Raw genomic sequence first — 15,478 nt, 5'->3', positions numbered from 1 at the left:
GCGTGCTGGGGACGTTCCTGGGCTTCTTGCTTCTCTGAGAAATGTGGGGCCCGTACAGGAGATCGCAGAGGTCCCATCAGTTGGACCCTCCATGTTCTATCACCTATCCTGTGGATAGGTGATAAGTTACTTTTCATTGCACAACCCCTTTAAGTGACTTTATAGCAGTGAGTGTAGGTTGCGGTCAGCTGGACATGCACCACTAATGACAGGCAGAGGCAATGCCTTTGCATTTAGACTTTTTTTTTTTTTGCTTATGCTAGGTGCACAAAATGTCTCACGTGTGCCTAAGCCAGTGATTCCCAACCGGGGTCCCATTGAGAACTGTCAGGGGTTCCACTGGCTCCAGCAGGTAAATTTTTTTTTTTTTAAATCTCCCGCCCCGGCCTGCACGCCTGTTAATCACGGCGGCGCAGGGGGGGGGGGGGGGGGGGGGAAGGGAAGCCTGCGTGCGTATCCACCTGAGGCGCCGTGAGTCACAGGCATGCAGGCCAGGAAGGGGAGAAATGCAGGGGATGGTGTGTCAGCCCCATGGACTATCTTCCTGCCGGCCCCCCGGACTATCTTCCCGCAGCCCCCCCGATTATCTTCCCGGCCCGCCTGATTCTACCTGGCCCCCCACAGACGGACGACTCAGCTCAGCTTAATTAAGGTAATGCATCCTCTTCCCTCTGTCCCTTCTCCACTTTTCTGTCATCCATGTCCACCTCGTCCTCCCGTCACCCATGTTCACCACCCCTTTGACCCCCCCCCAATCTACCCCTCTATCACCAATGTCCAACCCCCACTATTAACCCTTCTGTCACTCCTATGTTACCACCTTGTCACTCCTGTCCACCCCTCCTTCACCCCCTACGCCCCAGTCACCCATGTACACCCCAACAGTCCTGTCACCAATATACACTCTTCTACACTCCTCTATCACCCATGCACACCCCTCTACCCTTCTGTTACCCATGTACACTCCTCTACACACCTGTCACTCATGTACACCTTTCTGCACCCCTGTTACCCACAGGGGTGTATTCCTCCTCACTTGTAAAAGGGGAATCTGGAGGCGGATGCTTGAAAAAAACTGAGTCTAATAGGTTTGTTTTGCAGGTTTAATGGTGAATAATTGTGGCTGGAAGAAATCATCATGATGGCCCGGACTAGATGGAGAAGAGAAGGGAACGATGCTGATTTTAGAAGACGTCACTTGTGAGTAGGGATTCCCCAACGGAAGTTTTTTTTTGGGGGTTCCCCGAGCCGGAAAAAGTTGTGAAAGAGACTGGCCTAAGCACTTAATTTTTTTATTTTTTTTTGCGACTTTGGTCGGTGCGCAGAATGTGCCAAACAGTCCTAAGCAACTATCAGTTTTCAAATTGCAGCGGTCACAAATTTATGAAGTGCGAATGTCACACATAGGCAGGAAAAAATAAAAAATAAACCTTCCGAAGAGTTGCAGACCCAAGCCTGGTTAGACCTGGCTTACAAGTCTGCCTTTAGAGAGAACTTTTAACCCCTTAAGGACCAAGGACGTACCGGTACGTCCTTTGTCCTGGTCCCGTGACATAACGCGGGGTTACACGGTAACCCCGCATCATATCACGGCGGGCCCGGCGTCATAGTGAAGCCGGGACCCGCCACTAATAGCGCGCAGCGCCGCGTGCTATTAACCCTTTAGCCGCGCGCTCAGAGCTGAGCCACGCGGCTAAAAGTGAAAGGAAAAACTGCCGGTTAGCTCAGTGGGCTGTTCGGGATCGCCGCGGAGAAATCGCGGCATCCTGAACAGCTTACAGGACAGCGGGAGGGCCCCTACCTGCCTCCTCGCTGTCCTATCGCCGAATGACTGCTCAGTGCCTGAGATCCAGGCATGAGGAGTCAAGCGGCAGAATCATCGATCACTGGTTTCCTATGAGAAACCAGTGATCAATGATAAAGATCAGTGTGTGCAGTGTTATAGGTCCCTATGGGAGCTATAACACTGCAAAAAAAAAAAGTGAAAAAAAAAGTGAATAAATATAATTTAACCCCTCCCCTATTAAAAGTTGGAATCACCCCCCTTTTCCCATAAAAAAAACAGTGTAAATAAATATAAACATATATGGTATCACCGCGTGCGGAAATGTCCGAATTATAAAAATATATCGTTAATTAAACCGCTCGGTCAATGGCGTACGCGCAAAAAAATTCCAAAGTCCAAAATAGTGCATTATCCTATCAATAAGTCCTATCAATGCAAAAATGGTACCGTTAAAAACTTCAGATCACGGCGCAAAAAATGAGCCCTCATACCACCCCATACAAGGAAAAATAAAAGTTATAGGGGTCAGAAGATGACAATTTTAAACGTATTAATTTTCCTGCATGTAGTTATGATTTTTTCCAGAAGTACGACAAAATCGAACCTATATAAGTAGGGTATCATTTTAACCGTATGGACCTACAGAATACATATCAGGTGTCCTTTTTACCAAAAAATGTACTACGTAGAAACGGAAGCCCCCAAAATTACAAAACAGCGTTTTTTTTCAATTTTGTCGCACAATTTTTTTTTCCGTTTCACTGTAGATTTTTGGGCAAAATGACTGACGTCATTACAAAGTAGAATTGGTGGCGCAAAAAATTAGCCATCATATGGATTTTTAGGTGCAAAATTGAAAGAGTTATGATTTTTTTAAAGGCAAGGACCAAAAAATGAAAATGCAAAAACAGAAAAAACCCCCCGGTCCTTAAGGGGTTATAGAGGAATCATACAAAATGGTATTCTGAAGTGATTTGTCTATTGTTTATGTGTGCCAAATTTATCAACCCCTCCACCCGAAAGACACTTTCAATGACAAATTTTCCCCAATATGTCAATTTTACCATAATGTGTTCTTTAAAGTATTGCATCAAACACATATATATATATATATATATATATATATATATATATATATATATATTTTTTTTTTTTATTCCGCCTTAAATTTCATTGTAAAATGTAATATGCCATTACAAAGTACAAGGTGCTGCCTTATTAAGTGAATAAATATTTCTGACAGTCCTGCCTGGCACTATACCATTACATAGAGCAGTACACCCCAGGCGCCCAGGATGTGGTCACACAGGACAGGCTAAGACCCCCTAATCATGTAGCTCTCCCATCACGCATGCGTTCTTCTGGTCCCGTCGCCGCCTTACATGAATATCCTTCCGCCTCCCACTTTTTGGTAAAATAATTTTCTGCCCCCACCGCCCCGAAGATTATCATACAGCCTCTGAAAAATAGTCTTAAAAAAACGCGTTTAATAAACTAGCAAAAAATGGAAAGTGTGACCCAGTCCTTTCCTATGTTGCATGAACGACGTGAGCGGCGGTGAGGCGGCCCTTTAGAGATATCACTGTGCACATCCGCGCACAACGCGGGGGACTTTATTTCAGGGATTTTCGGCGCCGATGAGACGGCATTTGAAGTAAACCGGCTCGGTGGAGTGAGGAGCCCCTCAGCCGGGAGTAGAGAGGCCAGGAGCGGGGTGGGCGGCAAAGCCACGGCGGGCACGGTAAGCAGAGGGAGCGCATTTCTGTCAGGTTACCGAATCTTTTCCAGGTCAGTGTTGGGTGTCGGGCCCTACCGGATGTGGAAGTTGATCTCTTCTGTGGTAAAAAATAATTCAACTTCCCCCGGAACCCAGATCATCCGAACGATTTCCTGTTTATTGCGTTAAAGTCGGCAGGTTTCCGGGGACCCGGGGCTGTGCAGCGTCATTCCCGGGCTACGGGGGCTGGGCAACGGGAACGGCTGATGCGTGTGACCGGGAGGCGGGAGGGGAGGCCGCGCTTCTCCTTTCCTGGACGGGGCCGTACATTGGGCGGGAAACCTGCTCCCTGCACCGGGCTCCCCGGGAACCGTGTGATGGAAGCCGCGGGGCTGATCACATGGCGGCCGGTGCAGAGAGAGCCCGTGATGGGGCCGGGGACATTGTTCTGCCGAGCGCCATGATTATTACTAAGTGTGGGGGCCTGGAGGGTGGGGGCATAGCTATGTGTATCATAGGAGATGGCGGGCGGCACAGAACACACAAGTGGCTCCAGGACAGTGCTCTAGTAACTGTGGACCTCCCTGATGTTACACAACTGTTGGGGGTTGTAGTGGTGTTAAATGTTGAGGTGCAGAGTAGACCACTGGGGTACACCCCAAAAGATATACACTGCATTGTGGGTCTTTATAATGGAAGTCAGTGTGAAGAAGACTCTGCTATATGGTGGAGGGAAGAATCTGTATTTATCAATAGTTATTTTAGAGGTGCAAGAACATAGCCTTATTATTTCTGTTATACACATCCTTTTTAGGAATAAAAAGTTACAATCTTTAATTTGGTTCCAGGACGACCATTGTATGTTTAGTCCATTGTATGTTGAGGCCAGAACTCTATGGAAACCTGGTAATTGGGTCTGAAGCCCCAAAATGTCATCCAAAAAAATAGGAAAAAGTGAGGATTAAAGAAAAATAAGTAGATATATACTAAAGATAAAGCAAATCCTTACATATAAAAGTAAGAAAGATCTGCAGGGAGCTGTAATCACTGTCTATGTAGAGGACAGGAGCTTCTTCAGGGTCCTGTACAGTACACACAATGGGGGAGATTTATCAAAACCTGTGCAGAGGAAAAGTTGCCCATAGCAACCAATCAGATTGCGTCTTTCATAGGCTTCCTTAAAAATGAAAGAAGTGAGCTGATTGGTTGCTATGGGCAACTGGGCAAGTTTTCCTCTGCACAGGTATTGATAAATCTCCCCCAGTGTCCTAAAAAATGTAAAATGGAGCCGCCCTCACCTGATGTCCAAAGGAGCAGCTAACCTTGGCACAGGTAAAGAGCACAGAACATGTAATACCTCCCTGTACTGTAGGGGGCGCTACCAGTCAGTGCGTGCACTTCAATTATACAGGTGTTTTACCAGTAAAATGCCCATTCTGATTGGTCAGTTCTTCCAGGTATTGATACGTTTCACAGGTCTGGACTGTCCGTAGCATTGTATGTTGTCTGGTTTCAAGTTACAATGCTCCAGAAAAGACTTGTGTATGTTGAGGCCATTGTAAGTTGAGATCACTGTATGTTCATGGCATACAGCAGCATTAACTTTTAGAACAATCTGTTTTCTATTGACTCCATATAAAAAATGTTATATATGTAGTATATTTTTTGTTTTGTTTACAATTACATAGTTGAAATTAAATGTACTGAGACAAAAAACACGGAAAGAACGCACTTTTGGGGCCCGTGTACACTACATACTTTCCCAGTAGAATGGTCTATTCTGCAGTGTATTTCATGCTGCCGATGTGGCAGTCACAGAGGGAATGAAGAGCGAGCTCCATCCAGCAGCCGGATAGCTCTGTGTTGGCTCGTAGTGGCGGATTTCCCGCTGTAGATATCTGCTGCAAGCGCACACACAGAGCTATCAGGACACAGCCAGGAGCTCAATCTGCATTCCCTCTGATTGCCTTTGGCACATTTGCAGCGTGAAATAAAAATATCTGCGTCCTTCAGGTTTTCCACAAGATATTGAAAAATGATAAAGACTCACACTATTTGCTTCTGCTTCCATGCCAACACGGTACCACACGTCACCGGACACTGAATAGGCCGCTACAGTCAATCACTGGCCTCATGTTACATGTGAGAGGTTATCTATGAAGTCAGTTTGGTGATTTCATCATATCTTTTAATTTTAAATAAAGGATTTTTATTAAATTATCTGTCAGGACTCCTTCCCCTTTACTACTGTCCTGCTGGGTTGATATGGAGAGAGAATGTGAGGGGGGTAGATATGATATGGGGGGGAGAATGTGACGTAGAGGGGAAATGTGATGGGAGAAGATGTGACTGGGGGGGGGGGAGAGAAATTAAATGGGGAGATGTGAAATGGGCGGTGTGCATAAAATCAGTGGATAGCTGTAAAATGGAGGAGATTGGACATGAAATGGTGTGAATTTCACAATTTATTAGATCACATCAAAATCGCAATATTTAGGCCCATAATCGCAATCGCATATTTTATCCATATTGTGCAAAAAAAATAAAACATTTTTTTTGTAAGAGTTCCTCCCTGGGGTTTGCTCTAGGATCGTCCTGGACACTGCCACGGGACAAATAAAATCCTAGACCGTCTTGTCACTAACTACTCAGATCAGAATGCCCTGACTAATAACTGGTGAGCTACCCACAGCCAGTTAAACATATGCCTCCTGCAACCTTCTATTCACAGTTCACACCACTCTTTGGACCACTCACAGCTCGGGCTGTGTGTTCCTCAGCAGGACCCGTGTCTCCCCCTTACAGCCATCCTGCTGTTTCCTAGGGAGAGCCCAGACTATACGGTTTCTCTTCCGTATAAACACACCTCCCTTCTCTGCTGCCTCAATAACTAGGCCACAGGTGGAGGTTTCTCCACGGTGAGCCAAGGAAATATACCCTTTCTTTGCCACAGTATCACAATATAAATATATATACATACACCCCCCACCTAAGGGTCCATACCCAATATCATACACTTGTTTGTTGAGCTCTTTAGGTGTGTTGACATGTTAAAAGTAGTTAACCACTTAGGGTGTTCGACTGGAACGGGATGCCAGCTGAAAACCGTTCAGCAGGCAGCCCGTGCAAAGGCCATGGAGGAGGGGGGCCTGAGACCCCCCATGTCGGTGATTGCTGTAAATCGCCAGTCAATTGAGACCGGTGTTTCCAGGTCAATTGAGTCTCTAGTGACCCTGAAAAAAGGGGGTGATTGGGGCTGTCCGAGACAGCCCCAAACACCCTTACGCTGCAGGAGTGAGGTGGCACTGGTGCCACCTAATGATCACCCTGATTCGTCGGCTGTTACCGGCTGACGAATCAGGGCTCCTGCTGGGGATGTCACTGATGGCACCTGCTCCGCCCCTATTCCGGAAGGCGAGAGAGGTGCCAGGAGTTTACACTGGCAGCTGGGGCCCTTGATCCCTGGCATCTGTGGTGTGATCAGGGTGCCTCCTGCTGTTGCTTAGCAACAACTCCCAGCATGCACAAAAGGGCATGCTGGGAGTTGTTGTTATGCAACAGCAGAAGGCACACCACTACAACTCACAGCATGCCCTTTGGCATTCACTGCATGCTGGGAGTTGTAGTTTTGAAACAGCTGGAGGCACACTGGTGCGGAAAAAAGAGTTTGGTTCTGTTACCTAACTCGGTGTTTCTGCACCAGTGCGTCTTCGGCTTTTGTAAAACTACAACTCCCAGCATGCACTGACAGCCAAAGAGCATGCTGGGAGTTGTAGTTATGCAACAACCGGTGGCACACCACTAAAACTTTCAGCATGCCCTTTGGCTGTCTGCATGCTGGGAGTTATAGTTATGCAACAGCTACTATTGCTTAACTACAATTCCTAGCATGCACGGACAACAAAAGGGCATGCTGAGAGTTGTAGTGGTGTGCCTTCTGGTTTTGCATAACTACAACTCCCAGTATACAGGGTCTGTCAGTGCATGCTGGGAGTTGTAGTTTTGCAGCACCTGGAGACACACTGGTGCGGAAACACTGTGAAGTAACAGACCCTTACTCTGTGTTTCTCAATCAGTGTGCCTCCAGCTGTTGCAAAACTACAAATCTCAGCATGCACTGACAGCTAAAGATGATGCTGGGAGTTGTAGTTATGCAAAAGCAGGAGGCACACTACTACAACTATATTGTTGTAGGCAGAGGTAATTGTAACCCTTGTATCTGGGTATGTCCCTATCCAAATCCCTAATTTAGGCCTCAAATGTGACAGTTAAGGGCCACATGTGAGGTATTTTCCTACTTAGGAGAAATTGTTACATATTTTGGGGGGCTTTTTCTACTTTTACCCCCTTATGAAAACGAAAAGTTGGGGGCTACACCAGCCTGTTGTAAAAAAAAAAAAAAAAAAAAAATCTATGTATATATCTTTACACTAACATGCTGGTGTTGCCCCATACTTTTCAGGGATGTGGAATTCCTATCGCCCGACGCCCGGGACTAGCAGTTTTGGGCGCCGGGCAGGTGAATTTGTCCGGCCCTTAGCCCGGCTTCGAGCAAGCAGGGCCGGACCTGACAAGTGCGGTGGCGATCTGCAGTCTGTATGCAGCGGGCTGCCGACTCCTGCCCGCTCCATACTCTGCCGCCTCCGACAATAAAAAACTGTATCCTCGGAAGCAGAGCAGGGGAGTTGAGAAGCTGTGTATTTGTCTTCTCTCCCCTGCTCTGCAGACGTGCGGGGGGAGATGAGGGGGCGTGGCTTATTTCTCCCCATGCAGACCTGCGTCCTCTGCCTTCACTCCCCCCAGCTGTAGCTTCGGAGAGCTGAGGGGAGGAAGCCCGTCTGCACGGGGAGATGCTTGCGGCGCTCACAGGGCAGTATGGAGCGGGCTCGGGATTCCTGCCCGCTCCATACTCTGCAGCCCCGGCTGTTCTCAGTAACCGGAGGCCGCCGCTAATATCCAGCATGCGGCTGGCTATTAACCCTTTAGATTGCCGCTGTCAAAGCTGACAGCGGCATCTAAAGGGAGATGTGAATGCTCCCTGGTGGGCTAGTGGGGTGGATCGCGCCCCCCCCCCCCCCCCCCCCCCCCAGCGCGATCGCAGGGGGGCGATCCACTATAGAGGTAGCCGGAGGACTTACCTCTGCTTCCTCCTGTCCCGGCTCTGTCATTTATAGATCCTGGCTGGACTAGGCTCTATCAATGGATCACAGAGCACACAGATTAATAGAGTTCAATAGAACTCTATTCATCTGTCTGAGGAATCTAATGATTCCTCATAAATCTAATAAAGTGTAAAAAAAAAAAGTTTTAATAAAAGTTTGAAGACCACTAGGTTAATGTGTCTTTCAAACTGTGGCCCTCCAGATGTTACAAAACTACAATTCCCAGCATGCCAGGACAGCCGTTGGCTGTCCGGGCATGCTGGGAGTTGTAGTTTTGCAACATCTGGAGGGCCACAGTTTGAAGACCGCTGCATTAACCCCTTCCATGTTAAAAGTTCAAATCACCCCCTTTTCCTATATAAAAACATAATAAAAATAAACATATTTGGTATCGCTTCGTGCATAATTGGACAACCTATTAAAATATAACATTATGTATCCCGTACGGTAAATGTAAAAAAAATTCCAAACCACAGATTTGCAATTTTTATAATATCCCATAAAAAAAAGTTAAAAAGTCAGATCAATACCAAAATGGTACCGATACAAAAAACAGATTATGGCGCAAAACATGAGCCCTCATACAGCCTGGTATGCGGAAAAAAAATATAAAGCTACAGGGGTTAAAAACTGGCAATTAAAAAAATTAGAAAACGTTCAGAATTAGTAAAACATGACGTAAACGATACAAATCTGGTATCGCTGTAATCAGGCGCCTAAAGTATAAAACTAACATGTTACCTCAACCACAAAGTAAATGGCGCAGAAAAGAAAACCACCAAATCGGCAAAATTATCTTTTACTATTTCAATTTCACTTCCCCCAAATAAATATATATTTTTGGGTTCAGAGAATATGTTATTGAAAAATTAAAAGGTGTCATTATAGTAGGTAGTTATGGCTATTATAGGGCGAGGAGGAAAAAATCAGAGCGTAAAAGCGAAAATTGGCCGGACAAGTGGATCGTCATGAGAGACAAGTAGATTTTGCTCCATTTTAGTCCCGTGGACAAATTTCCACACCCCTGCTTTTCATTTTCACAAAGGGAAATAGAAGAAATGGGGTTACAAATTTTGGGGGGCTTTTTCTCCTGAGTAAGGAAATACCCCATTTGTGAACATAAAGTGCTCTGCGGGCACACTACAATGCTCAGAAGAAAAGTAGCAAAATTTGTTTTTTGGAGAGCGAATTTGGCTGAAATTGAAGGCCAAGTGCGTTTACAAAGCCCCCATGCTGCCAGAACAGTGAACCCCTCCCCCCACATGTGACCCCATTTTGGAAACTACACCCCACAAGGAATCTAAAAAGATAGATTTTTTTTTTTAAGTCAGTGAAAATGAAAAATATTTTTTTTTATTTGCACAGCCCACTGTTCCAAAGATCTGTCAAACTCCAGTGGGGTGTAAATACTCACTGCACCCCTTATTACATTCTGGGAGTGGTGTAGTTTACAAAATGGGGTCACATGTAGGGGGGGGGGGGGGGTTCTGCTGTTCTGGCACCCTGGGGGCTTTGTAAACGCATATGGGCCCCCTACTTAATTTCCAGCCAAATTCTCTCTCCAAAAAAGCTCAATGGCACTCCTTCTGCTCTGAGACTTTATGTCCACATATGGGATATTTCCATACTCGTGAGAAATTAGGCTTTAAATTTTGGGGCCTTTTTCTCCTTTTCCCCATGTGGAAATTAGAAAATTTGGGGTCACACTAGCATTTGTGTTTTCAAGATCAATTTTTTTATTTTCATGTCCACCTTTTTCAAAAAGTCCTCAAACACCAGTGAGGTGTTAAGGCTCACTATACCCCTTTTTACGTTACTTGAGGGGTGTAGTTTCTCAAATAGTGTGCCATGTGTGTTTTTTTAAATTTTTTTTTACCCCTTAAGGACTCAGGGTTTTTCCATTTTTGCACTTTCGTTTTTTCCTCCTTACCTTTTAAAAATCATAACCCTTTCAATTTTCCACCTAAAAATCCATATTATGGCTTATTTTTTGCGTCACCAATTCTACTTTGCAGTGACATTAGTCATTTTACCCAAAAATGCACGGCGAAAGGAAAAAAAAATCATTGTGCGACAAAATCGAAGAAAAAACACCATTTTGTAACTTTTGGGGGCTTCCGTTTCTACGCAGTGCATATTTCGGTAAAAATTACACCTTATCATTATTCTGTAGGTCCATACGGTTAAAGGGGTACTCCGGTAAAAACCTTTTTTTCTTTTAAATCAACTGGTGGCAGAAAGTTACACATATTTGTAAATTACTTCTATTAAAAAATCTTAATCCTTCCAGTACTTATTAGCTGCTGAATGCTACAGAGGAAATTCCTTTATTTTTGGAACACTGTTGACATCAAGAGCACAGTGCTCTCTGCTGACATCTCTGTCCATTTTAGCAACCATGCATAGCAGATGTAGGCTAAGGGCAGCATGGAGGCTCAGTGGTTAGCACTGCTGCCTTGCAGTGCTGGGGACTTGGGTTCAAATCCCACTAAAGACATCAATAAATGAAGCGTTATTATTATTATAACGTCAGCAGAGAGCACTGTGCTCGTGATGTCATCAGAGAGCATTCCAAAATGAAAAGAATTTCCTCTGTAGTATTCAGCAGCTAATAAGTACAGGAAGGTTTAAGATTTTTTAATAGAAGTAATTTACAAATATGTTTAACTTTCTGCCCCCAGTTGATTTAAAAAGAAAAAAGGTTTTCACCGGAGTACCCCTTTAAAATGATACCCTACTTATATAGGTTTGATTTTGTCGCACTTCTGGAAAAAATCATAACTACATGCAGGAAAAGTTATACGTTTAAAAATGTCATCTTCTGACCCCTATAACTTTTTTTATTTTTCACCGTACAGGGCGGTATGAGGACTCATTTTTTGCGCCGCGATCTGAAGTTTGTTTTGATCGGACTTTTTGATCACTTTTTATTCATTTTTTAATGGTATAAAAAGTGACCAAAAATGCGCTTTTTTAGACTTTGGAATTTTTTTCGCGCGTACGCCATTGGCCGTGCGGTTTAATTAATAATATATTTTTATAGTTCAGACATTTACGCACGTGGCGATACCACATATGTTTATTTTTTTTAATTTTTTTTACACTGTTTTATTTTTTTTTTATGGGAAAAGGGGGGTGATTCAAACTTTTATTAGGGAAGGGGTTAAATGACCTTTATTAACACTTTTTTTTTTTTTGCTTTTTTTTTTGCAGTGTTATAGGTCCCATAGGGACCTATAACACTGCACACACTGATCTTTTACACAGATCACAGGCGTGTATTAACACGCCTGTGATCAGTGTTATCGGCGCTTGACTGCTCCTGCCTGGATCTCAGGCACGGAGCAGTCATTCGCCAATCGGACACCGAGGAGGCAGGTAAGGGCCCTCCTGGTGTCCTGTCAGCTGTTCGGGACGCCGCGATTTCACCGCGGCGGTCCTGAACAGCCCGACTTGGCAGCCGGGTCACTTTCACTTTAGAAGCGGCGGTCAGCTTTGACCGCCGCTTCTAAAGGGTTAATTCCGCACATCGCCGCGATCGGCGATGTGTGGTATTAGCCGCGGGTCCCGGCCGTTGATGAGCGCCGGGACCGACGCGATATGATGCGGGATCGCGGCAGCCGGCGCAGGACGTAAATATACGTCCTGCGTCGTTAAGGGGTTAAATAGCTGTTCTGGCACCCTGGTGACTTTCTAAATGCAACATGCCCCCCAAAAAACATTTCAGAAAAATTCTCTTTGCAAAAGCCAAATTTTGCTCCTTCCCTTCTGAGCATTGTAGTGCACCCGCAGAGCGCTTTACGTCCACATATGAGATATTTCCATACTCAGAAGAAATGGGGTTTTAAATTTTGGGGGCCATTTTCTCCTTCTACCGCTTGTAAAAATGGGGCTACAAGAACATGTTAGTGTAAAAAAAAAAAAATACAGATTTTAATTTTTCTCCTCTGCTTTGCTGCCATTCTTGTGAAAGGGTTAACAAACTTTCTGACTGTAATTTTGAATACTTTGAGGAGTGCAGTTTCTGTAATGGGGTCACTTATGGGGTATTTCTCACAGAAAGGACCCTCAAATCCACTACAAACTTAACTGGTCCCTGAAAAATTCAGATTTTGAATTTTTTTGTGTGAAAATTTCTGCTATACTTTGAAGCCCTCTGATGTCTTCAAAAAGTAAAAACATGTCAACTTTATGATGCAAACATAAAGAAGACATATTGTATGTGAATCAATATATAATTTATTTGGTATGTCCATTTTCCTTACAAGCAGAGAATTTCAACGTTCGAAAAGTGCTAAATTTGGGAATTTGTCACCAAGTAATGATGCAAGTATTGACAAAAATTTACCACTAACCTAAAGTAAAATATGAAAAAACTATCTGAATCAGAATGATTGGTAAAAACATCCCAGAGTTATTAATGCATAAAGTGACAGTGGTCAGATTTGAAAAAATGGGCTGAGTCCTTAAGGGGTTAATTGCAATTATTGAATACATAGCCAGAAACCAATTAGAAATTGAAGTCGTGTCCAAAGGGAAGACTGAGACATCTCCTCCTTTTTTTTTTTTTTTTAAATCCATTCCTGTAATTCTCTTCAATAATTTCAATTAACCCCTTAACGACGACCAAGGACGTGTATACACGCCCTTGTGCCGTTAACGACTCGAGCCCGCGCCATACAGGCCGGCCACGCCAGCTGATTCTTGTAGCTGAGGGCCGGCGTTAATAACCGACATACGGCGATCGCCGCATCCGGCTATTAACCCTTTTAGATCACCGCTGTCCAAGGGATCTCACCCCCCTCCTCCGGTGCTGGTCCTGGCTCTGAGATTGATAAAGCCTGGCAGGACCAGGCTTCATCAATTGAGTGCAGAGCACACAATCAATGTAATTCTATGGTACTACATTGATCTGTTTGAGGAATCTAACGATTCCTCCTAAAAGTCCCCTAAGGGTCATGTACGGTTCTATGGTGACCTGCAAAATAAGGGGGATCAGAGTTGTCCAAGACACCCACGATCCCCCTGAAAGGATAGGAGTGAGATGGTAGGGGTTAACATTCGGTTTTCCCCATTCTGGCCACCCACAATAGGCAGGGAGGAACGGGGAAAACCGACTGGGACCGGCGCCGGAGGTCCACTTACCTATCTGCGGAGGCGATGATCGACGGTGGAGATCGGCGGCAGCAGAGGACGGCAATACGGCTCCTACGGAATACGGCTCCTACGGAAGACAGTGGTCTCTAAACTGTAGCCCTCCAGATCTTGCAAAACTACAACTCCTAGCATGCCCACACAGCTATTTGCTGTCTGGGCATGCTGGGATTTGTAGTTTTGCAACATCTGGAGGGCCACAGTCTGTGCAGTGGTCTCTAAACTGTAGCTCTCCAGATGTTGCAAAACCAAACAGCAAACAGCTGTCTCGGCATGCTGGGAGTTGTAGTTGCTTACCTCCAGATGTTGCATAACTACATCTCCCAGCATGCCCTTTGGTGATCAGTACATGCTGGGAGTTGTAGTTTTGCAACAGCTGGAGGCACACTGGTTGGAAAATACTGAGTTAGGTAACATAACCTAACTGAAGGTTTTCCAACCAGTGTGCCTCCAGCTTTTGCAAAAGTACAACTCCCAGCATGCACGGTCTGTCAGTACATGCTGGGAGTTGTAGTTTTGAAACAGCTGTAGGTTTGCCCCCCCCCCCAATGTGAATGTACAGGGTACATTGACACGGGCCAGTTTACAGTAGGTTTCCTGCTTGAAGTTTGAGCTGCGGCAAATTTTTTGCCGCAGTGCAAACTCCTAGCGGGAAACTCACCATAACCCGCTAGTGTGAATGTACCCTAAAAACACTACACTACATTAACACATAATAAAGGGTGAAACACTACATATACACCCCCTTACACTGTAATAAAAAAGAAAAACGTATCGTACGGTAGTGTTTCCAAAATTGAGCCTCCAGCTGTTGCAAAACAACTCCCAGCATTTCCGGACAGCCACTGACTGTTCAGGCATGCTGGGAATTTAGCAACAGCTGGAGGCACCCTGTTTGGGAATCACTGGCGTAGAATACCCCTATGTCCACCACTATGCAATCCCTAATTTAGTCCTCAAATGCGCAAGGCGCTCTCTCACTTTGAAGCTCTGTCGTATTTCAAGGAAACAGTTTAGGGTCACATATGGGGTATTTCTGTACTCAGGAGAAATTGCACTACAAATTTTGGGGGGCTTTTACTCCTTATGAAAAGGAAAAGTTGGGGGCTACACCAGCTTGTTAGTGTAAAAAATTTAAAAAAAATTACACTAACATGCTGGTGTTGCCCCATACTTTTTATTTTCACAATCGTTAAAAGGAAAAAGAAACCCCCAAAATTTGTAGCGCAATTTCCCCTGAGTACAGAAATACCCCACAGGTGGGCGTAAAATGCTCTGCGGGCGCACAACAAGGCTCAGGAGTGAGAGCGCACTATGTACATTTGAGGCCTAAATTGGTGATTTGCACAGGGGTGGCTGATTTTACAGCGGTTCTGACATAAACGTAAAAAAAGAAATAACCACATGTGACCCCATTTTGGAAATTACACACCTCACGGAACGTAACAAGGGTATAGTGAGCCTTAACACCCCACAGGTGTTTAATGAAAATTCTTCAAATTTGGATGGAAACATTTAAAAAAAATTAAAAAAAATCACTAATATGCTGGTGTTACCCTAAATTTTTCATTTTCACAAGGGAAAATTGGAAAAAAGCCCCCCAAAATTTGTAAGCCCATTTCTTCTGAGTAAGAGCATACCCCATGTGTAGATGTAAAG

At 44.8% G+C, this 15,478-nt stretch overlaps 2 protein-coding genes across 8 annotated transcripts in view; one reads left to right on the top strand and one right to left on the bottom strand.

Moving 5' to 3' along the window:
• Nucleotides 1-15,478, bottom strand: part of USP8 (ubiquitin specific peptidase 8) — a 163,051-nt gene that overhangs the window by 90,395 nt on the left and 57,178 nt on the right. The gene's annotated exons all lie outside the window — the stretch shown is intronic.
• GABPB1 (GA binding protein transcription factor subunit beta 1) overlaps nt 2,972-15,478 on the top strand; it is a 113,660-nt gene continuing 101,153 nt past the window's right edge. For 2 of the 6 annotated variants that reach the window (XR_008892481.1, XR_008892482.1), the window contains exon 1: nt 2,973-3,626. Coding sequence is in view for 2 of the 6 variants with exons in the window: in XM_056572189.1 (XP_056428164.1) it covers nt 3,603-3,626 (24 nt within the window). In the remaining 4 variants the exon portion in view is untranslated. Of the gene's footprint in view, nt 3,627-4,780; nt 4,836-15,478 lie in introns of those variants that run through there. The other 4 variants (XM_056572189.1, XM_056572190.1, XM_056572193.1 and 1 more) reach the window with 4 other exon arrangements.

This window comes from Hyla sarda, chromosome 4, assembly GCF_029499605.1.
Source record: "Hyla sarda isolate aHylSar1 chromosome 4, aHylSar1.hap1, whole genome shotgun sequence".
Taxonomy (NCBI): domain Eukaryota; kingdom Metazoa; phylum Chordata; class Amphibia; order Anura; family Hylidae; genus Hyla; species Hyla sarda.
Note: the sequence above shows the minus strand (reverse complement) of the source record. Positions and strands in the feature narration are given on the sequence as shown.